This window comes from Plecotus auritus, assembly GCF_963455305.1.
Source record: "Plecotus auritus genome assembly, chromosome: 7".
NCBI lineage: Eukaryota > Metazoa > Chordata > Mammalia > Chiroptera > Vespertilionidae > Plecotus > Plecotus auritus.
In genome coordinates this window covers 152,163,443-152,187,166 of record NC_137774.1, presented here as the reverse complement: position 1 = coordinate 152,187,166, position 23,724 = coordinate 152,163,443, and the positions used below count along the sequence as shown (strand labels likewise).

The following is a 23,724-nucleotide window of genomic DNA, read 5'->3' as shown; positions in this document are numbered from 1 at the left end:
AAGGAAGACAAATGTTCCCATTCCAAACCACTTGTCATGGACTTAATGGTGTGCCCCAAAGGACAGTTCCAAGTCCTAATTTCCAGTATCTGTGACTGTGACCTCCACTGGAAATAGGGCAGTAGGAGAAACAAATGAAACCAAGAAAAAGAACAACACGGTATAACAAGGCTTACAGAAACGTGCAGTTGTCAAAAAGGCAAGCCAAAGAAAACAGCACCAAGCAGGCGCCAGGGACAGAGGCGGGGAAAGGCAGCAGGCAGACCGGGATCTCTAAGGCTCTGCAGCAGGACCACAGCTCAGCTCCAGGGAGAGTGCTGAGGGCTGCCCTGTGAGCTCCTGGGGCAGGTTGCCACTAGCACTGCTCCGGGAGATGGAGACTCTGGTGTCCCCAGGATGCTGGGCTGGCAGTCACAGATCTGGTCTTTGCGCTGGCCATTAACAGCTTCCTATTGGTTCACAGTTTAGGGATGTGTACATAATGTAAATGGGTTTGCATCTTAGTTGGTTATTTCCAAGTTAATCACTACTTGGTTTCACGTTATCCATCAAAGTACTCAAAGCAAACTTTGGTTGAGGCAGAGCTGCCAGGCATGAGATGAATGGGATGAGTCTATTCTTTGGGTGAGCGTCCTTGTGCTCAGGCAGAAGAAGGATATTACCCTCAAAAATCTTGCACCCACAGCCTCTACTGGGAGGCCAGGAAGGAGTACAGGGCCCAAGGAAGGAAGCACAGTTTCATCTGCATCATAAAGTAAAATTTTGAACAAAAGACTCTATTTCTAGGAGTAATTACAAGTGACAGCACAGGTATTCATACCCATTTCAAAGAAAAGGAAGCGTATTACACATTCTGAAAAGCAAATCAAAACCCAGTCAAGGGGAGTTTTTTTTCCAAGTAGTGTCAGCTTTTTTAGGCTCAGGAAACATATAAAATATATTTTGAGACTTAAAGGAAATGAATTGATTCACATCTTTATAATTTACAAAGTTTGCCACTAGTGGAAAATAGCAACTTTTTTCCTTCTGTCTGTATCTAAGCTCACATACCCTGTGCCACCCAGCTTCTCCTGTGATAAGATGTTTGCATGAAGGTAACTACAATGCACATCCTCAAAGTGTTATTAACATGATACTTTAGAGAAATTGTGTAAAAAGCCAGACTTCTTACCTGTCTACCCAGAACAAGCAGTGTGATGAAGAATATAAAGAGAGATACTGAGCCCATGGTCTTCAGGTCTTTCCAAATGCCTGGTCTATTAAAAACAAACAGACAAAAACAATACAAAACAACATACACACAGGACTTAGAATCTGTGAATCGGCCAACTTCAGAAACTCTAGTGAATGTCCGCATTCCATTCCGGACACACACACACAAACACACACACATCAAATATATTTTCAAACCCAGATTACATCAAAACAAAACAATCCTATTTTAATAAAACATTATTCCAAATTGATAAAAGTTTCTTATTTTATACCAAGCTCTAACAAATATAAGGGGAAGGAATGTTAATCTTATTTTCTTTATAGTTCGGGGATCATTATGGATAATTTCATATTAACTTTTTTCAATTTTCAAAATTTTCTTAGAAAGAACTTTATTTCTACACTAGTGGCCTGGTGCACGAAATTCATGTATGGGGGGGGGAGGGGTGTCCCTCAGCCCGGCCTGCACCCTCTCCAATCTGGGACCCCTCGGGGGATGTCCGACTGCCCGTTTAGGCCCGATCCCAAGCTTCCTCCGTCACCAGGGGTGACCCAAGCCTCCTTCCTGCTCTGGCTGGCTCTGTGGCCGCCGCCATCTTTGTCCTAATTTGCATATACCCTCCTGATTGGCTGTAGGCATCGCAGAGTGATGGTCAATTACCATATTACTCTTTTATTAGGTTAGAAGCTATCACTTTCTCAAAAGCACCCATTCTTATACCCTCTTTTATTCATTTTTTAAATTTCTTTATTGATTAAGGAGTTACATATGTGTCCTTCTTCCCCCATTACCCCTCCATCCCCCCCACTCATGCCCTCAACCCCCTGTTGTCTGTGTCCATTGGTTAGGCCCATATGCATGCATACAAGTCCTTTGGTTGATCTCTCCCCCTTACCCCCACCCTCCCCTACCTTCCCTCCGAGGTTTGATGGTCTGATCGATGTTTCTCTGTCTCTGGAACTGTTTTTGTTCATCAGTTTATGTTGTTCATTATATTCCACAAATGAGTGAGATCATGTGATATTTATCTTTCTCTGACTGGCTTATTTCACTTAGCATAATGCTCTCCAGTTGCATCCATGTTGTTGCAAATGGTAGGAATTCCTTCTTTTTTTAGCACAACGTAGTATTCCATTGTGTAGATGTACCAGTTTTTTATTTTTATTTTTTATTTTTATTTATTTATTTATTTATTTAAATAGTGACTTTTTCTTTGCTGGAAATAGGCTCATTATTTTCTTTTTTTTTTTTTAAATATATTTTATTGACTTTTTACAGAGAGGAAGGAAGAGGGATAGTCAGAAACATCGATGAGAGAGAAACATCGATCAGCTGCCTCATGCACACCTCCTACTGGGGATGTGCCCGCAACCAAGTTACATGCCCTTGACCGGAATCGAACCCCGGACCTTTCAGTCCGCAGGCTGACGCTCTATGCACTGAGCCAAACCGGTTTTGGCAGATGTACCAGTTTTTTAATCCACTCATCTGCTGATGGGCACTTAGGCTGTTTCCGAATCTTAGCTATGGTAAATTGTGCTGCTATGAACATAGGAGTGTATATATCCTTTCTGATTGATGTTTCTAGCTTCTTGGGATATATTCCTAGAAGTGGTATTACTGGGTCAAATAAGAATTCCATTTTTAGTTTTTTGAGGAAACTCCATAATGTTCTCCACAGTGGCTACACCAACCTGCATTCCCACCAGCAGTGCACCAGGGTTCCTTTTTCTCCGCATCCTCGCCAACATTTGTCATTTATTGATTTGTTGATGATTGCCATTCTGACAGGTGTGAGATGATACCGCATTTTCGTTTTGATTTGCATCTCTCGGATAATTAGTGACTTTGAGCATGTTTTCATATGTCTCTTGGCCTTCCTTATGTCTTCTTTCGAAAAGTTTCTATTTAGGTCCATTGCCCATTTCTTGATTGGATTGTTTATCTTTTTTTTGTGGAATTGTATGAGTTCCCTGTAAATGTTGGAGATAACATTGGCAAATATGTTCTCCCATGTAGTGGTCTTTCTTATTGTTTTGTTGATGGTTTCTTTTGCTGTGCAAAAGCTTTTTATTTTGATGTAGTCCCATTTGTTTATTTTCTCTTTAGTTCCACTGCCCTAGGAGCAGTATCGGTAAAGAAGTTCCTTCGGCATATGTCTGAGATTTTGCTGCCTGTGGATTCCTCTAGGATTTTTATGGTTTCCCGTCATATGTTTAAGTCTTTTATCCATTTTGAGTTTATTTTTGTGTATGGTGTAAGTTGGTGGTCTAGTTTCATTTTTTTGCATGTATCTGTCCAATTTTCCCAACACCATTTATTGAAGAGACTGTCTTGACTCCATTTTATGTTCATGCCTCCTTTGTGAAATATTAATTGAGCATAGTGGTTTGGGTCGATATCTGGGTTCTCTATTCTATTCCATTGATCTATATGTCTGTTCTTGTGCCAGTACCAGGCTGTTTTGAGAACAGTGGCTTTGTAATACAGCTTGAAATCTGGTATTGAGATCCCACCTACTTTGTTCTTCTTTCTCAGGATTGCTGCAGCTATTCGGGGTCTTTTTTTTATTCTAGATGAATTTTTAGAGAGTTCATTCTAGGTCTGTGAAATATGCCATTGGTATTTTAATGGGGATTGCATTGAATCTATAGATTGCTTTGGGTAGAATGGACATTTTGATGATGTTGATTCTACCAAACCATGAACACGGTATGTTCTTCCATCTGTTTATATCTTCCTCTTTCTCTTTTTTCAGTGTCCTGTAGTTTTTCGCATATAGGTCTTTTAACTCTTTAGTTAAGTTTATTCCTAGGTATCTTAAATTTTTTTGGTACGATGGTAAATGGGATTGCTTTTTTAGTCTTTCTGTAAGTTCACTATTGGTGTATAGAAATGCCATAGATTTCTTGGCGTTAATTTTGTATCCTGATACCTTGCCGAATTCATTTATTAAGTCTAATAATTTTTTGATGGAGTCTTTAGGGTTTTCTATGTACAGTATCATGTCGTCTGCGAATAAGGACAGTTTTACTTCTTCTTTTCCAATTTGGATGCCTTTTATTCCTTCTTCTTGTCTGATAGCAATGGCTAGTACTTCCATTACTATGTCGAACAGGAGTGGTGAGACAGGGCATCCCTGTCTTGTTCCTGTTCTTAGGGGAAATGGTTTTAGTTTCTGTCCATTGAGTGTGATGCTGGCTGTGGGTTTATCATATATGGCTTTTATGATGTTGAGGTATGATCCTTTCTATTCCCACCTTGCTGACAGTTTTTATCAAGAAAGGGTGTTGGATTTTGTCAAATGCTTTTTCTGTGTCAATTGACATGACTATGTGATTTTATCCCCTCAATTTGTTTATGTGATGTATCACGTTTATTGATTTGCGGATATTGTACCATCTTTGCATCCCTGGTTATACCCTCTTTTATATGACAGTGTATCACAAAAGTGTAACGGAGATGGAAACCCTTCATCTACCGGCCCACTTCCCCTCAGGTCCAGATAGACATCAGTAAATGATCCCTGCCCAAGTTCTCACATCCTCACAACATTCCAGGCAGTGACCTTCCACACATCCAAGTTGGCATGTGTGTTGGTCAATTTTATGTGTCAACTTCAGTGGGCCACAGGGTGCCAGCTAGTTAGTCAAATACTACTCTGGGTATTTCTGAAAGAATATTTTTTGGGTAAGATCAACATTGAAATTGGTAGGCTAAGGAAAGCCATTGTCCTCGGCAATACGGTGGGCCTCATCCAAACAGTTGAAGGCATCAACAATAGAAAAAGCTGATCTTCCTTTGAGCAAGAGAGAATTCTCTCTGGCCTGACTGCCTTTGAACTGGAACATCGATTCCTCCTGGTTCTACAGCAGCTCCCAGCCTTCAGACTCAAACCAGGACACTGGCTTTGCAGATTTTGGATTTGCCAACCCTTTTAACCACAAGAGCCAATTCCTTGTGATAATCATATCTATACCTCCCATAGCTTCTGTTTTTCCTGAAAACAATGAGAAATACAGCATGCAAAGGGAAATCTACTGCCATCCCACGACAGTCCTGTATAAGCTGACAAAGAATGATTTCCCACGTAGTTCTGTAAGTAAGATCTGAAAAAACAGTTGATTCTGTATGGACACCGTGTCACATAAGCATCATAGGTTGTATTTAATCAAGTATAAATATCACGTAATCACTTTCTGCTTGTGAGTTGAAGTTGCTTTGAGATTTTCCTGTTTCTCTATGGAAGGTTCAAGTGCTGCTGAGAGAGTAAGAGGAATCGATACAGTACTGAAGAGCTCAGGTGGGCTGTGCAGTAAGTTAAGCCAGGATGTAATCTTGACTCCACCTTCTCTAGCAAGCCCTGGGATTAACCCCTTGAAACCAAACTTTCCTCATCAGCCAAAGCGGGTACCAATACCTACCTTATGGGCTGTTTCCATAACTAAAGCAAATAGTTATATACCTGGTAGAGAGCCTGACACAGAGGAAGCACTTCATAAATGGCACTCATGACTTTAGGTATTAACTACAGGGTGATGGTGTGGGCGATGGAACTGGAAGGACACAAATGCTGATTGGAGAATATCATTAACAGAATAAAAGATCCAAGTGTAAAGAAGAAGTGGATTCCTGCATAAATGAGGACACAGTTGCCTAGTCCTTGTGGTTTAAGACTCAGGACCTCAGAGAACTCGCCAGAAACTGGCTGTGCTTGCATTCAGGGCTCTCTCCTCCCTAATAAGCCAGCTATGTCTGGAAGAATCTTAGCTCTTCAGCCAGAAGGTCAGCAGTTTCTCTCTGAGAATGAAGTAAGCTGAAAAGTGCCATTTTCCTGTCTCACTCGTATTGATTTTAAGAAATGAAGCTCCATTTTGAGCCAGTGGCAGCTGTGTCTAACAGCACAGTTGAAGGGACTCAGGGGAGCAGTTATTTATAAACAGTGCTGACTGCAATGAATGTTAAACTCATCTTTTTTCTATATTGACTATAGTGACATGATCTTGACCAGTTAGTAAAAGTGGTACAACATAGCCAACAGCTAAGAAGCTGGCACAGGCTGAGTTTTGAATTTTCATGTTGTCTTAGGAATACCTTATTACTTTGAACCAGGCATGTGAAAGCAGCTATGCCACCCCCTTCTTCCACTCACCACCTCCGTAAGCCCCAAACTAAGAGTGAAATGTTGACTCCCAGGTCAAGATCTTGCGTTAGCATCATTGGCATAACCAATCAGAACTCAGGTCTCATTGGCATGCCCAGGAAAGGGACCTGATGCCCCAAATATGCCAGCTCAAGTCCCTGTCACTGCGGGAGAATGGGAGGAGGTCCCTCTTTATGTAATCCAGGTCCTGGCTGAGTTTGCAGTTACTCACACAGAAAATATATGTAAGCAACCTATGAGAACAATCCTTTCCCAGAACTCCTCACATTGATGCACTTGAGCATTGGTTTAGGGGTGGATATCCTGCTCCCCACTCCCACATCTTGAGCCTCAGTGAGGAATAGTGGTGGCTGGAAGTAGGTACTTGGAGGAAGCAAGGTAAGGGAGGGCTCTCATGCTGAACTTGGCAGTGGGTTTGAAAGTATAGACCAAAATGGACCTCAGACATAAGAAGGCACAACCCAGATGTAGAACAGACTTGTGTACCGACACATGGATTCTCTTTTCACTTCTGAAAACCTCTGTACTAGGAAGAACTGCATCTTGCTTTCTTTTCATTTAGATGTCTTTAAAACTTCTTTTATTCATCCAGCCAAAAAGAGTTGCCTACTCCCACTGGAGCCCTTCTCTCCCATGGGGGCCTCTCAGGGATACATGCTGCCAGGGCTCCTGTAGTTTGAATGACGAACTTCTCCATCCACAGATCCATTCCTGGTTACCTTGCTCTCTGTGTGTATGTGGGGAAGGTGGGGAGGAAAAGGAATGTGTAATGTGAAGGGAGCACTGGAATAGATGGAATAAAAGGGTAGGATGTCCTCCTGGCAGAGTCTAGTCAAGTGTGTGGATCATTGTATTAGTTTCGCAGGGCACCACACACTGGGTGGCTTAACAGAATAGGAATTTATTGTCTCATAGTCATGGAGGCCAGAAGTCTGAAACCAAGGTGCTGGCAGGGCAATGCACCCTCTGAAACTTATTGAGAAATCCTTCATTGCCTCGTCCTAGCTTCTGGTTGTGGCCACCACTGTCTAGCACTCCTTGGCTCATTCCTGCATCACCCCAATCTCTATCTTCATCATCACATGTGCCCTCCCAGTGTGTCTCCTTCTTCACACGGCCATCTTCTTATAAGGACACGAACTATGTTGGATTATACCCACCCTGCTCCAGTAGGACCTCATCTTAACTAATCATGTCTGTAATAACCCTGATTCCAAGTAGATTCATGTTGAGAGGTGTGGGGGGTTAGTACTTCAGCAGGTCTTCTTTTTGGGGACACAGTTCTACCCATAACAATTACGTTAGCCATTTATATAAAAATGACAGCTAGTTGGGTATGAGGCCTCTTTCTCTCCTTCTCCCCCCTTTAAGTTTTAAGTATAAGGTCCATTTCAGACTTTCACGTGTGAGGGTTGTGCTATCACTGAGTTATATAGGGGAGACAGAGCTGATATAATTGAGAAAGTTTCTAACTCTATGATTCTTAACTTGATGACAGTTCCAGCCAAAATGTGATCAAATATGCTTTCTTTAATACCTAAAAATTGGACTCTGGAGATGTAGATATCCAAGTACGCCTGTAGCCACACACTAATTCACAGTTGGCCCTCACCCTGCCTGAGGCTATTCATGGGGTACTCATTCTGGCTCTCAAGTTTTGAGAGTCCAAAAGAACAAAGAAACCTAACAAATTGGGTGGCAGATATGGAGGGATTACTTGGTGAGCCAGTTTCTAGCCTAAAGGCAAACAGTTCTGGTGAGGTAAAAATGACCATTCTCTGAGGAGAGAAAGCAGTCCAGGCATGTGGACACAAATATAATCCTTAATTTTTTTTTTCTTGGTGAAATGAACCGTTATTTTTATTATTTTTTTCAATTTTAAAGGACTCAGTTTATTAACTGACCAGATTAAAAAAATAACCATGGTAGATACCTTAATTCATTCTCCTAATAAGCCTATTGATCTGGTCTTCCCTGTTCCCAGCATCTCCACCTTCTACACAGTGGGTGGTCTTTCTCTTCACCCCAGCTCCTGGAGAAGATAACTTGAAGGGCCACAGGCAGTTGTTTACTTCTTGGAAGCCCTTTTCAACAGTATAGATCTCATGAATCAGCTCTTCTATGCAGATGATGCCATAATTACCAAGAGATCAAGCAATCAATGAGTTATCTGTCAGGGCAATTCACTTTTTGTTGATTGTGCCTATAGATCACTTTATTTACTGACTTCAAGTTTGGGTACCCCCAGGCAATATATGGTTCCACAATCCTCAGCATGTTCATGAAAGCCTTATTGAGCTTAACAAAGGTGCCACTGAAGATCTGGCAAAGGCGAAGAAGCTGTAGCACCTTTTGAACCTTTGGGCTCACACCGTTGATACCTTTGATCCTGATGACAAATGCCCAATGTTGGCAAGTACATAGAAGTTGCCAGCTTTTCTTGCCATCCTGGTCATTCGAATCTCTGTTCTTTACATTGGCCTGTATTCCTTGTGATAGTGCTTAGCTTTTTCTAGATGAGCTTCCCTCTTGCTTTCAAAGCATCTTTTGGGAAAACTTCTTTCCCAGGTGCTTGATCTTCAGCTCTGCAAAATTCCTTCCCTTTTTCTTGAGGGTTTCTGGCACAGCAGGAACCTTCTTCCTCTCTTCTGCACCCTCCATGGTTCCAGCCAGAAAAGAGCGAGCCTCTATTTTTTTTTTTAAACATATTTTATTGATTTTTACAGAGAGGAAGGGAGAGGGATAGAGAGTTAGAAACATCGATGAGAGAGAAACATCGATCAGCTGCCTCCTGCACACCCCCCACTGGGGATGTGCCCGCAACCAAGGTACATGCCCCTGACCGGAATCGAACCCGGGACCCTTTGGTCCGCAGGCCGGCGCTCTAGCCACTGAGCCAAACCGGTTAGGGCAACGAGCCTCTATTTTTAAAGAAAAAAAGCATCTCAAGAAATCTAGTTATCTGTTGTTTTGGTAATAGTTGATAAACTGAAGTAAAGGTTGATACCTGTTTATATATCTCACATGTCCTTTACCTATTCATACATTGACAGACTTAGGCCATTTCCATGTCATGGCTACTGTGAATAAGCTGCAATGAACATGGGATCCTGATTTCAATTTCTATAGCTATATACCAGTAGTGGGATTACTGGATCATATGGCAGTTCTGTTTTTAATTTTTTCAAGGTACTTTCATAGTGTTTTCCATAGTGGCTGAAGCAATTTACACTTCCATCAACAGTGTACAGGGTTCCCTTTTCTCCACTTCCTTGTCAGCACTTGTTATCGCTTGTCTTTTTGCTAATAGCCATTCTAACAGGTGTGAAGTGATATCTCATTGTGTTTTTTTAAGATATATTTTTATTGATTTCAGAGAGGAAGGGAGAGGGAGAGAGAGAAACATCAATGCTGATAGAGAGTCATTGATTGGTTGCCTCCTGCACACCCCCTACTGGGGATTGGGCCCGCAACCAGAGCATGTGCCCTTGACTGGAATTGAACCTGGGACTCTTCAGTCCGTAGGCTGATGCTCTATCCACTGAGCCAAACCAGCTAGGGCTCATTGTGGTTTTGATCTCCCTGATTAGTGATGTTGAGCATCTTTTCATGTACATGTTGACGATTTGTTAAGGCTCAATGAAAAAATGCTCCATGCTTCTTGCTCCATCTAGTGGCAGAATTCTTAAGCTGGTATTCCTCCTCTCCATCCTACAATGCATCAGGCCAAGTGCTGACTGCCTCTCTTTAGTTTTCCCAACAAAACCTACTAAGGTTCATGTCCCCATATTTGGACCAGCTTTCTGTGTGTGCTCACTAGCTGTCTGCCAAAGCTCACTCTCTCTGTTACCATAGGAAGTGCACACAGGGAGCTGGCCACAGAGCAAGGGGTGGGAGGGGGGAGGCACAGGGAACAGTGGAGGTACCCATGGGCCAGGTGGGGGATCTGCGGGCAAAGTGTTCCCCATGGATGGTGGACAGGCTGCTTGATGGAGGCCTCAGTGCAGTTAGTGGAATCCCTTTAAATGCTCATGGAGAGTCATATCTGCTACTCTTCCAGCCTCTTCCTGACCCCCAGTCATATAGCTCCCGACGGAGGTTGGGCCAAGAGAAACAGGGGTCTCTTTGTAGTGCCCTGCACAGCAGGGGAAGCTTTGTGCTCACTTACATGCTCTTGTTTCCCCTTCAGGACCATGGGCGAGGGGATGTCTCTTGAGCCTAAGCTGTGCCATCATGGGGGAGAGGCGATGTGGGTAGAGTCAAACTGTTCTTATTGCCTACCTCAAAGCATTCAAATTCTAATTTTTCTTCCCATAATGCACTGGAACTTTCCTCTGGAAATCTGGGCTTTCCTAAGGCTCTCTAATCCACTGGTGACTGGCTGAGAATGTTTTCCCGGCTTCCCAGATCATGGCTGAGAGGGGCTGGAGCTGGTGCCTGGGCCACCGCAGGGCCCACAGCCAGGACCAAGGTCTATATGACATTACCTGATGCGCAGGTGGGTGAGACTCCACCCAGATCCCTTGGTATAGTTGCTGGACCCCACAACTCTCACAAAGGTACTTTGGTCTTTGGACAGGTTTCCAATTATTATTATTAAGGTGGGAGGGGGGTGGGGAGGGCAGAAACGAGAGATATCTTATTCTGCCATGATGCTGTGCTTTGTCCTTTGCTTTTGAATCTCCATGGTTCTTCAAAGTCTTTCCAATATTGGCGTCAACTCTGGGCTACCTTAGGTAGCTCCCAGCCTGCATGCCACTCATTTCCTAGGTATGCTGTACAAATGTAACCACGACTCCCTGGCAACCTCCTTTTGGCCTTCTGCTGAACCACGGTTTTCTTATAGCAGGTTTGTGTGACCTTCTTGACAACAGAGACTATATGATATCCATCTCTGTGTGCTCCGACTCCAGGCATCAGGGAGGGCATATGGAGAATGTTCAATACAAGTGTGTTGTAGAAAAAAATGAATGAGCGGACAAATAATCACGCTGGTTTGAAACCTAAGGGCGTTTCATTTCCAGACAATCTTCCTCCCCATGGCTGGACACAGATTCGCCGAGATCCTGTGCAAGCTTCCGGAGACGATGGCCCAGTGTCATCCAAAGACAGACAGCTCAAAGCCTCATGCCTTTTCAGAGTGGTGTTCAAAAATGGTCAGCGGAACATGCAGGGGCTGACACAGACTAACACGGTAAGGAATGTGCACAGCTTCAGCACCAACGATGGGAGAGTTGGTGATAAGAAGTATGTATTCTGTACAGTCCGTGGGCCTAGGCTCTGGGAAATCTTCTCCCTCCCCTCATTCTAAAATCAAACAAAATAGCCCAGAATTGAATATCTTCCTGCAGGTGGGTCCAAATCACAGGACATTTTCTGTTTTAGGTTAGACAACAAAATTGCTCACTGATGGCTGCTTTCTGTAGAAGAAAAGAAAGCTTGAGTTGTCCTAGGATGACTTGCTTTTTTGTTAAATTAGGCATCTCAGATTACCTATATCCAGCCCCACTGCCAGTCACAAAGAGATATGTGTGTTCCTTGCTTTCTGGAGATGGCACGGGGTGGGGGAACTCGAAAGGGGAAGAGAAACTGATAGGAAATTTGAAAATAATATTATTTCAACATTAACTTGGACATATTACGGGTTTGAATGCAAATGTGAAATACAGTTTTAATTTAAAAGAGAAGACTTCAAGGAAATTTCAGGTGCTCTGGAATACGCCCAGACTGTCTACGGTAGAGGGAGTCTGCCCTGCTCCCCAGCCTGTTTCCTGAGTGGTTAATTCTGCAGTTCTTCCTCCAGACTCTCAGTGGGCTCATCACCAGTTGACCCCAAGTTGGGGAATTGTCAAAATATGTCACAATATCTTGAATTCTAGCTGCTGGGACACAGGGAGAGAAGAGCAATTCCACATCGAAGGTGCCTAATTCACAGCTCTCAGTGGTGGTATATGTCTGCTTGAGCATCTGCATCACTACCCTTGATACCAAGCTGTTGCTGATCTGGAAGTTAAATTTATGTAGACATTTCTATCAGCAACAATCCAGAGCCTCTGAATGATGCCGGGCACCAGTATGGCTGCTGCTGATTTATATACTTTATTTATATGCTATCCACAAAGTATCTATTTTATGAGGGTTAAGTGCTTAAACAGAGCTGATTAGTCTACCAGGCCCCTGGTCATCCCCTCTGTTCTCCATACCTGACACTTCTTTGAAATTAACAGCACATTTCTGGGTCGATATGAAATGGTAACATCCATCCCTTGAGATTTTTCAGTTCTGCAAGGAAAAAGCTTCCAAGAAAAATCGGACACTGTCTTGCAGACGCTGTAAGAAGCATTTGTCATAGGAAGTATCTCTGACACAAAAACAGCTTCCAGCAATATCAATGGTCATCACCATCCATCACCAAGAAGAGCACTCAGTGTCCTCGAAGGCCCTGGCAGAGGGCTGAGGGAGCCAGTCTCATGGACAGGAACCAGAATCCTTATCGATCGATACAGCAAAATATCTTGTTCTCATAGACAAGATGGAGGAGTGTTGTAAATGCCAAAGAATTAAGAAACATCTTGTTCTGGCCCTTCTAAATACCACAAACTTCTGAGCTTCCGTCACGTGAGGTAACTTAGCAGAATCACAGAATGGCGGGTAATGTTAAGTACTGAGATGCTGCTGGCCTCCATGCTAGATTTAGTTTTCAAATTTTTATATGACTTATCATCAACCGAAATGTACATCAAAACTGTTAAAACATTTAGAGATTTGTATTACTTTAAAAGAAAAAAAAAGAATCTGCAATTACTATTTTGCTGTCAAGTCATTAAGACAAAATGAGTTAAAACTATTAAATTTAACTAAACTACTACATTAAAGTTGAAACTATTTTTTTCTTTTTATTTATTTTTTATTTAATAAATCTTTATTGTTCAGATTATTACAACTGTTCCTCTTTTTTCCCTCCTTAGCTCCCCTCCACCCGGAGATGGCACGGGGTGGGGGAACTCGAAAGGGGAAGAGAAACTGATAGGAAATTTGAAAATAATATTATTTCAACATTAACTTGGACATATTACGGGTTTGAATGCAAATGTGAAATACAGTTTTAATTTAAAAGAGAAGACTTCAAGGAAATTTCAGGTGCTCTGGAATACGCCCAGACTGTCTACGGTAGAGGGAGTCTGCCCTGCTCCCCAGCCTGTTTCCTGAGTGGTTAATTCTGCAGTTCTTCCTCCAGACTCTCAGTGGGCTCATCACCAGTTGACCCCAAGTTGGGGAATTGTCAAAATATGTCACAATATCTTGAATTCCCACCCCACCCTCTGCCCTTACCCCCCCGCCCACCACTATCCTCATCCATAGGTGTACGATTTTTGTCCAGTCTCTTCCCGCAGCCCCCATACCCTTTTCCCCCCAAGAATTGTCAATCCACTCCCTTTCTATGCTCCTGATTCTATTATATTCACCAGTTTATCTGTTCATCAGATTTTTTATTCACTTGCTTTTTAGATTCACTTGTTGATAGATATGTATTTGTTGTTCATAATTTTTATCTTTACCTTTTTCTTCTTCTTCCTCTTCTTAAAGAATACCTTCAGCATTTCATATAATACTGGTTTGGCGGTGGTGAACTCCTTTAGCTTTTTCTTATCTGTGAAGCTCTTTATCTGCCCTTCAATTCTGAATGATAGCTTTGCTGGGTAGAGTACTCTTGGTTGTAGGTTCTTGCTATTCATCACTTTGAATATTTCTTGCCACTCCCATCTGGCCTGCATAGTTTCTGTTGAGAAATCAGCTGACAGTCATATGGGTGCTCCCTTGTAGGTAATTAACTGTTTTTCTCTTGCTGCTTTTAATATTCTCTCTTTGTCTTTTGCTCTTGGCATTTTAATGATGTGTCTTGGTGTGGTCCTCTTTGGATTCCTTTTGTTTGGGATTCTCTGCGCTTCCTGGATTTGTAAGTCTATTTCTTTCACCAGGAGGGGGAAGTTTTCGGTCATTATTTCTTCAAATGGGTTTTCAGTATCTTGCTCTCTCTCTTCTTCTGGCACCCCCATAATTCGGATGTTGGTACACTTGCAGTTGTCCCAGAGGCTCCTTACACTACCTTCATATTTTTGGATTCTTTTTTCTTTTTGCTTTTCCGGTTGGGTGTTTTTTGCTTCTTTGTATTTCAAATCTTTGACGTGATTCTTGCGTTCCTCTAGTCTGCTGTTGGATCTCTGTATATTATTTTTTATTTCAGTCAGTGTATGCTTAATTTCTAGTTGGTCCTTTTTCATATCCTCGAGGGTCTCGCTTAATTTATCGGCCTTTTCTAGAAAATTCTTGAAAAACCTTATAACCATGGTTTTGAACTCTATATCCAGTCATTTGCTTTCCTCCATTTCTTTCATTTGTGACCTGCTTCTCTGTCTCCGCATTTTGGCTGCTTCCCTGAGTTGATAGAGTGGCTTTGTGTGCTAAGTGTCCTATAGGGCCCAGTGGCTCAGCCTCCCCAGTTACCTGAGGTGGACACTCTTGGTGCACCCCTTTGTGGGCTGTGTGCACAGTCTTGTTGTAGTTACCCCTTGATTGTTGTTGGCATCACTGGGAGGAATTGACCTCCAGGTCAATTGGCTGTGAGGATCAGCTGTGTCTACGCTGGGAGAACTTCTGTGCTGGAGACACCCTTATGAGACAAGACTTGCAAAAGCCTCTGTGCTCAGCTTGGATGGGGCGGAGTCTCAGGGCAGAGCAGACAGCAATGGCTTCCTGTCAGCCCTGCCCTAAGAGGCCCCCTGGATCTCAGTGTCCCGCAGTAATCGCTGCAAGCACCTCTGAGAGAAAGCCGCCCTCGAGTTTTGCCTGCTGCCAGACAGTCTAGTTTCTCCCCGAATGAGTCTGGGTCCCTAGAGTCTCGCCCAGAACTGGAGCTCAGAGCAGTCGGGAGCTTTTGTCTCCCTCCCAATTGAGAAAGCCAGCCGTGTACTCAGTTGCCAGCCCTCTCCGCATGTGCGCCTCTCTACCTCTGCCTTCTGCAGCTCCTCTGAGTCTCAGTGTGCTTTTCTCTTTCCTTCTATTGTAGAATTTCCACTCAGCCAGCCTTCCTGTGGTTCTGGATGATGTCCATTTTGTCTTTTAGTTGTAGTTTTGAAATTATTGTGCGAGGCAGCAGTTTAGGTGTTTACCTATGCCGCCATCTTGGTTTCTCTCTGAAACTATTTTTGTCATGTTCATTTCATATTTTGCCTTTTCATTTTTTTGCTTATTTATTTTTCCTTTTTACTCTTCTCCCCCCGCCCCATTCCTATTGGCAACCATCAGCCTGTTCTCTTTATCTGTGGGTCTGTTTCTGTTTGGTTTTGCTTGTTCATTTGTTTCATATTTTTTAGATTCCACATATAACTGAAATCATATGGTATTTGTCTTTCTCTTTCTGGCTTATTTCGCTTAGCATAATACACTCTAGGTCTATTGATGTTGTTGTGAATGGCAAGATTTCGAATTTTTAATGTCATATTCTCTCAAAGTAGTCTTCTTTTTTCCTCCTGAAAAGTTGACTTTCCACATTCATGAATCTGTAAGAATATGTTTGATGTCACTTTCTGAATTATTCATTGATTTGGAGTTGCATACTTGCATACTTTGTAGTGCACACGTCTGTTTTCTTTGCTAGCCCTGCTGGCAAAAACTGCCCTGTTGGCTTGTACCATGTTGTTGGCTTGTCCATTATTAGTGTCAAATTTGGTTTGAAAAAGCCCTCTCAAACATGGGTCATGGTGACTCACACACAGGACAACAACACTATCCAAACTGTGTATTGAGATGATGGCTGGGCACTGCCTTATAAACAGAGATGCCCTCCCATATTTTCTCCTGACATTTAAGGTATAAACAAAATGGATGCTGATCCTGGAAGGACACATTTCCAAGGAGCCTCTTCCTTCGAGGAAGCAGGTGAGGTGAACGTGTCATTAGAGCCAGTATATTCAGGAGCACAGCCTGTTTTTATTCATTCATTCAGTAGATATTCACTGAGCTCCCATTTACAAGATGCCAGGCATACTTTCAGGCACTGTGGACACCACAGTGGTACTTGGTTCAGACCTGCTCTTTCCTTGAATCAAGAGTTTCTATTAAAATTTTCAGTGTATGTACCACAGAAAAGGGATGGGCAGACATCAGAGGCAACAGATTTGTCCATGGGAGATACTCTCTACCCTTCTGGGATGGGAGTGTGGCTCAGTCCTCAGGCACACCCAGGGGTGAAAGCCCAAGGTCTCAGTAGGCCTACTGGGAACATTCAATGCCAATGAGGGGCCAGCCCAGAGGCCGAGGTGGGCAGCAAGGACACTGACTGCCACACAGGCAAGCACATGTCCCAGAAAGAAGACCAGGACACCAGGAATGAAAAGCATGTGTGGGGGGCAGAGATGTGGTGACCAGAAGAAACAGGTCAGAAGAGGAAAAGGACCAAGTATATGACTTCAATGACACACACTCCATCGGTCACTAAAGGAGGTGCCGCCTGGCACTCCTTAAGCCAGCTGCATCCTTGAAGGACACCTGTGGCTTGGGACTTGGGGATGTCCACTCGCAAGGCACCATTCCATGTCAGGATCCTAGTCCTAGTTTCTTATCTCCAAGTGTTGTGTCAGCATCAACAAACCAAAGGATGAAGAAACTGTATCCGTCTTTTGATGGGGGGTCTCTGGAATCTCAGCAGAAAAAGAAAACATTGGAATGGGTGGATTTGGGCTCTGGCATGAATCGAAGGGTTCTATCAAACACACACAGAGGCTGAGAGACCAGGAGGGAATTCTAAACTTCCCCTCTTAGGAGTTTCTCATATGGGGTTAATTTTAAGCTGACATTAGGGAAAATTTGATGTTATGTCAGCAATATTTATCTTTCAGCAGAGGAGTGCTGTGGCAGCTCCTTCAGGAATCGGGTCTGGAAGTGGCAGAACCTTGAGGTCAAGATTAGGAACAGGGAGACAGGTGCATCCCTCCAGGAGAGGAAGCGGGCTTACTGTTGGAAGAGAAGGCAGGCCCCTGGGCTTCTCCTGCCAGCCCTCCCTAGCTTTAAGGCTATTAGAAAGACAGAACCAAGAGAGCAAACACAAAGGAGCTTGAATTAAACCAAAGGGCTCTGAGGGTAAAAGCTCCTCTCCTTCAGCCTGAGCCCCGTTCCACAGCTGCCGCGGTGTCTCTCTCAGACCCCACGCGGAAATCTCTCCCATCAGAAACTTGCTAATCTAATTTCTTCCTCTGCCTCGGCTGTGTCGCGCATTCAGGAGCTTTAAATTTAATAAAGGGAATTTAGTAGCGTCGTCAGCTGCGCATAAAAATCAGTAATGCCGCATTTACTTAGAGATTCGATACAGGCTTTCTGGATACAGTACAGAAATATTAAAGCATGTTTGCTGGGCGCTTTTGAGAATTTATTGGAAAATTAACTTCTGATTTCATTCTCATCTTGGCTAAGGAATCATAAAATTTCCTTAATACAATTATACATTTTTTGCAACTTCACTACCCTGAGCTTGATTACAGATTATTTGGGTTTCATGGTGTGGAGGATGATGAAAATTAAATTAGGTGAAGAGAATGCTTTGCAGTTGTGTTTTTGAAAGCATTCTTATCAGTATGAAAGGTTCACAAAGTATCCCTGGCTCTGGGCCTCCGAAGACATACATGGCCATGCACTGTCAGCATATACCATCTTCCTGGAGCAACAAATCCATGCAAATACTTAAGGCATTTACTTTATATTAAAAGGAACATAGAAATATTATGGAGGATTATGCAGCCTGCTCATAGAAGAAACGTGAAGTCTGGTGGGCCCAGAAATAAACCGAACACTTGCTATAAAACATTGTCTTGCTATTAAAATGTGAGAGGGAGGATATCACAATGATTAAAACATTGTTTTTTCAAACAAGGAATAAATATTCATTATAAGCTTATGGAAGTAATTTGGTCACAGGAAACCTCGTATAAACCCGACTGAGTGTCTGTGAGAGGACCATTCTTTCAGCATCCAGTCCTAAGGCTGGGAAAGTAAACAGTCATATCTTTTCTTGAAAGTCAGCTTCTTCATAGAACAGAAAATTGACACAGTGATAGGAGTACTCCCTCCATACCAGGGTTTAGGAATGTTCCCATAAGAAATGCAGCACTGTAAATGTATCTACTTAGTTTCCAGTATTTTTATGTGTGTTGATTCAGTTGTTCTGGACTGGGGAGGGGGGGCATTTTGCCTTGCAGGGTACATATGTCTGGAGGCATTTTTGGTTTTCAAGCCTTTGGGGGAGGGGATTGTGTCTGGTGTCTAGTGGGTAGAGGCCAGGAATGCTGCTAAATATCCCACAATGCACAGGACAGCACCCTCCACAGAAAATTATTCAGCCACATCCAATGGAACACTATTGATATTATTCAGAAAAACATCAATAATGCTGAGGGTGAGAAACCCTAGATTATTCTTATCAATATAGTAATATAGTATAGATTATAACAAAACATCTCTAAACCACTTCATACCTTCCTCTTATGATAATACATATTCTGTGTAATGTATAATAAAACCACATATCACCCTTCTGAACCATTGCTTCAAAGAAACTCTCACACAATATAATTCCAATTGCAATGTTATTGTTAATTTGCATTTACTCAACACACTCACATTATCGACATCCCATACTAAAGTAAGGAGAAAAAGGAGGAAGCAGGTTACCTCTCAAATAAGACCTGGCTGTAGTCGTCCAGGACATGGGCGTGAGTGTGGAGAAAGATGATGTTGTAGCCCACCAACGCCACCAGCATGATCAACATCTTTAACTCATAGTTCACCCGCAGGAAAACCGAGCAGGATATCAGCCCCAGAATGCAGCTGTATATAAAGTACTGGGACAGGAAAATGCATTGAATCAACACTTAGGATCTCTTTTGAGAAATGCTGAAATAAGGATTAAGATTGGGGACCACCACCAAGCTCACTGGTCAACTTACAAATTTCATGGGAAAGCAAATGCCTTTTTCTCCTCTTTGATACTGTGGCCAATGCCTGCACACATTTGATTTGGAAAAGGATTACTCATCACATGGCTTGCTGACCCAGCTTAGCATGTTAAAAAAAAAAAAAAATCCGGCATATTGCCAAACAGACATAATTCTTTAAAAATCTATACTGAAGACATATAATTGTAAGTCAATGTCATTTTCTTGCAAGTGAAAAAAACAAACAAAAACCAAACAGATCTTTTTAAAAATTTTAATATGTAGACTCTTTGTTGGCCTTTCAATTCTTTAATTCTTTAAGTGGATATAAGTCGTTATTGGTAGTTCTGTTAAAAGGATAAGAAAGTGTGGAGATTTTATTAAAAGAGACATTATTTGTCAGAAGGACTATTTAAAACAGAAAGGATTTTTAAAACTCAAATCTTTGACCAGGGTGAGCCATGAATATCCCGGAAGTGGACAGGCACTGGAAAAAATGGGAAGAACCAAGTGGGGGGGAAAAGTGGGCACCTGCCATCCGTTTAGTCCATTGGAAGTAGCACAGGCCAGCCTGTTAGCGCTGTTCTCACTACTGAGCACAGTGGACATCCCTGAGTCAGGATACCCCCGGATTCCATCCTGCCTCACTCATCAGCTGACTGACGTGAGGTCAGTGACCTCGCCTGCCTGTGTCACAGTGTCGTCATCTGTGAAATGGGGGTAATCGTGTCCTCCTTGTAGGTCACTGAGAAGAACAAGTAAAGCTTGGAGCCCAGAGCCCTGGAAACAGTTGTCATTCTCACAAAGTCTTTTTTAATTTTTTGCTAATATGGTGTTTTTACGAACAAGGAGTTTTGCTACTTTATTAGCATTCTTGGAACAGGAACAGCACTAAAAAGTTAATAACTTTAATAACACACAGATCTGATTGATGTCTGATAAACCCTGTCTGTATATAACAGCCCACTTTGTAAGCTACTCCACCCTAGTTTCATTATGTGAACAGAGCCATATATAATCTGCTTATTGTTGTCATTCTAGCTCTTGCTTTTATTTCCCCAGCCAAGGTCATCCATAGTCTGCTGTCTGGAGGCTACTGATACTCAATGCTCATCAGTCCTGTTCTTGGGGAAGAAAGGCAAGTTGAAAATGAGCTGCAGGGGTCATGGTCATCCCATGTTTCCTTCTGTACTGATTCTGCTGTTAGGATGATAAACTGGGGCTCTCTGTAAGGTTTGGTTTTCAAAAGGATTCGGCTGCTAAAATTAGGTGGAAAACCATTATTAGAATGAAAGTGATCACCCAGTTTAGCCTAATGGAATGACAAGCTGAATAAGGAACCACTTATATGAACACATGTATCAATGTGTGCATGGGTATTTTTTTGGGGTGCAGATAGGATTGTAAAGGTTTTCTGGAACACCCCTAACTTGAAATATGAGCCAGCAAATACCTATGCAAACCTGCCTATGGTTTCGTATTTTAAAATTCATTCTTAGGCTTTTAAAAAGCTTTCACATTTTAGAGATGGCTACAAAAATACATATGTAAATGGAAAAAAGGCTCTGGGTCCATTTTCTATTAAAACACCTTTCTAGAACTCTTGAAGGCCATGCACAAGGTATGCTGGGAGGTAATGAAAGGTAAGTTGGGACCCTGAATCTAGCCACAGAAGGGTGTACGAATGAGGGGGAATGGCTCTGGGAGGCCAGGTGGGAGGCCCGAAGATCAGCCATCACTGCTGCATCAGGCAGCTGGCCAGGGAGGCGCCGGGTGGCCAGGAGTTCCGGCTGCAGCTCGTGAGCTGACTGCTGCTAGGGTCTATCCTCGTAACTTTATTTTTATAGAGTCTGGGTACAGTTACTATTACTATTAGTTAATAGTTGTATTGTTATTAATATTTAAATTAGCAATTACTAATATTTTAATTATTGAATAATATAATTTATTAATACTAGTTAATATTTGACCCCTTTTCCCTTTACTACCCCCCCACACCTCTCTTCCCTCTGGTAACCACCACACTGTTGTCTGTGTCTATGACTTTTTGGTTATTTCATAAAGTAAATAAAAGTATTAGTTGGTATTAAGTTAACTAAGTAAATATAGTTATTAGCACCTTTAATATAGTTAATCAATGAAATTAACTTGCATTTTAATACCTAGGGAACAGCCACTGGCATCTTGGCCCCCTACTTAAGACTCCTTTGGCCTGTTTCCTCACCTAGAAAATGGAAATTCCAATAATATCTACCTTGCAGGATATTTTTCCAATAAAATGCTATAAATGCCTGGTAAAGCACAGAGTGCCTACATGGCAAAGATCCTTTATGATTGATTTTGTTGAGTATTTTAAAATTAGCTCTTTTTTTTTTTCTGCTACAGCAAGTACACATCTGATGTTAAAAATTAGGAAACATACAAAGCACACATATAAAAATAAGGGTCTCCAATTATCCCCAACATCCAACTTGAGCCTATTAATTATTTTGTCTATAACTTTCCAGCCTTTTTTCTGCTTATTAGTGGTACAACTATTTTATAAAATTGGGATTATACTGTTTTGGTTGTTTTTAAATGATACTTTTCAATTAATAGCATCATAAACATACATTTCTGTGTCATTAAATATTTTTCTACATCTTTTGTAATGGCCAGATGTAACTAAATAACAATTTATTCAAATACATTTATTTTATCTTTCAGGTTGCTTTCTTTCTTTTTTTAAAAATTATATTTTTATTGATTTCAGAGAGGAAGGGAGAGAGAGAGAGAGAGAGAGATAGAAACATCAATGATGAGAGAGAATCATTGATTGGCTGCCTCCTGCACTCCTGCTACTGGGAATTGAGCCCGCAACCCAGGCATGTGCCCTTGACCACAATTGAACCCAGGACCCTTCAGTCTATAGGCCAACGCTCTATCCACTGAGCCAAACCAGCGAGGGTTCTTTTACTTTCTCGTTTATTGTTGAGGTTACATAAACAATTGAATGAATGCTTTGTAGCTAAGTCTGTGCATCTTTAAATTTAATTTGCAGAATTAGTACTGCAGAATAAAAAGTACATCTGTATTGTGCTTTTCAAGAACTATTAAATTACCACTAAGAGGTTATATCACTTTGTACCACCCACAGCATGAAGGGAACTCTCCCCATCTCGTCAGACTCAGGTATCACGGAAGATGAGGTTTGAGAGGAATAAGGTGTACTTTGTGAACTTCTACAAAATGGCTTTCCTAATATTTCTAAGAACCTTTTAAGGGGGAAGATGGGGTATTTACCGGTTCCCCTGGAACCACTAAACTTGCGAGTTAATAAAGCAGTGTCTATACAGACAGCTCGTGAGCATGCGGGGCTTCCTGGGCGAAGCTCACCATAAACCTCTTCCTGAGGACTTGCTGTTGGAACAATAGTGGCCTTTGACTAAGTGGGGCCTAGATTTTGAAGAGTCTATTGTGTATTTTTTCAGGATCTATTAAGGCTGAGTAAACATTACCTTTTCCCATCTTGGGTTTCTAATGATTTTCTTCTTCTGAAAATAAGCTATCATACAGACTTACCTAAATGAAATTCAGAATGATCACCCAATTGCTGTGAGTGGTGCCAAGCATGGTGAGTCATTCTACCCAAAAATATTGGATGGAGAGATTTAAAAAAGTGCTTTGCCAGCTATGCTTTTCTTTCCTATGAAAATGCAACTTTAAAATGTTAAACTTAAATTGCCCTGTGAATGTCACATGAGGACGGCTTGGAGTCACTCTCCCTCCACTGTCCTATGGACCATGTGTGCTAATGCCATCCATTCAAGGATGCACAGTTAGGTCACAGCCAATAAATCATCACGAGACCCATCTCTCACCAGTCACATAACTAATATAGAGAAGACGGTGTCTAAACCTCATGGGGGTTTAATGCCTAAAACGAAGGCTAGGACCCTTTGGGTAAGGGACAAAGCTTATGCTATCCTCTCTTCCCAAGCCCACAGGGACATTCCTAGGAACCCTGGTCACCTTGCCTCAGAAACCTGGCCTCAGAAGAACACCAGACCCCCTCCCTACTCTCTGTACGCAGAGCAGTGAGCTTCCCAGGAAACTGAAACGGCAGAAAGTATCCAAGCCAAATGTCAACAGAACAAATCAGCAAAAGGAGAATGAGGCAAGGAAATCACCTTTATTGCCATTGCTAGTGGAGTTTTAAAACTTGGCAGGGCATTTTAAAAGTGCACATATTAAATGACCAATTTCAGTCTCCAAACTAGTTCATTCAGCACCCTCAGCACAGAAAGTAAATGTTAATAATTTATACTACTTTTAGATGATTACTCATAAAATGAAAAGGAGAGTATCAAAAGACTTTT

General features: G+C 42.1%; 1 protein-coding gene and 1 pseudogene across 2 annotated transcripts in view; both read right to left on the bottom strand.

Annotated features, from left to right (window-relative positions):
- Positions 1–23,724, bottom strand: part of ADCY2 (adenylate cyclase 2) — a 312,377-nt gene that overhangs the window by 20,448 nt on the left and 268,205 nt on the right. The window contains exons 18-19 of the mRNA XM_080681480.1: positions 19,104–19,273; positions 1,172–1,256 (exon numbers count right to left, since the gene is read on the bottom strand). Of these exons, the coding sequence (XP_080537606.1) occupies positions 1,172–1,256; positions 19,104–19,273 (255 nt within the window). The remainder of the gene's footprint in view (positions 1–1,171; positions 1,257–19,103; positions 19,274–23,724) is intronic.
- On the bottom strand, positions 8,315–9,044 carry LOC308254899 (large ribosomal subunit protein uL30-like; annotated as a pseudogene). Its single transcript has one exon. The product of its transcript is annotated as a large ribosomal subunit protein uL30-like (transcript).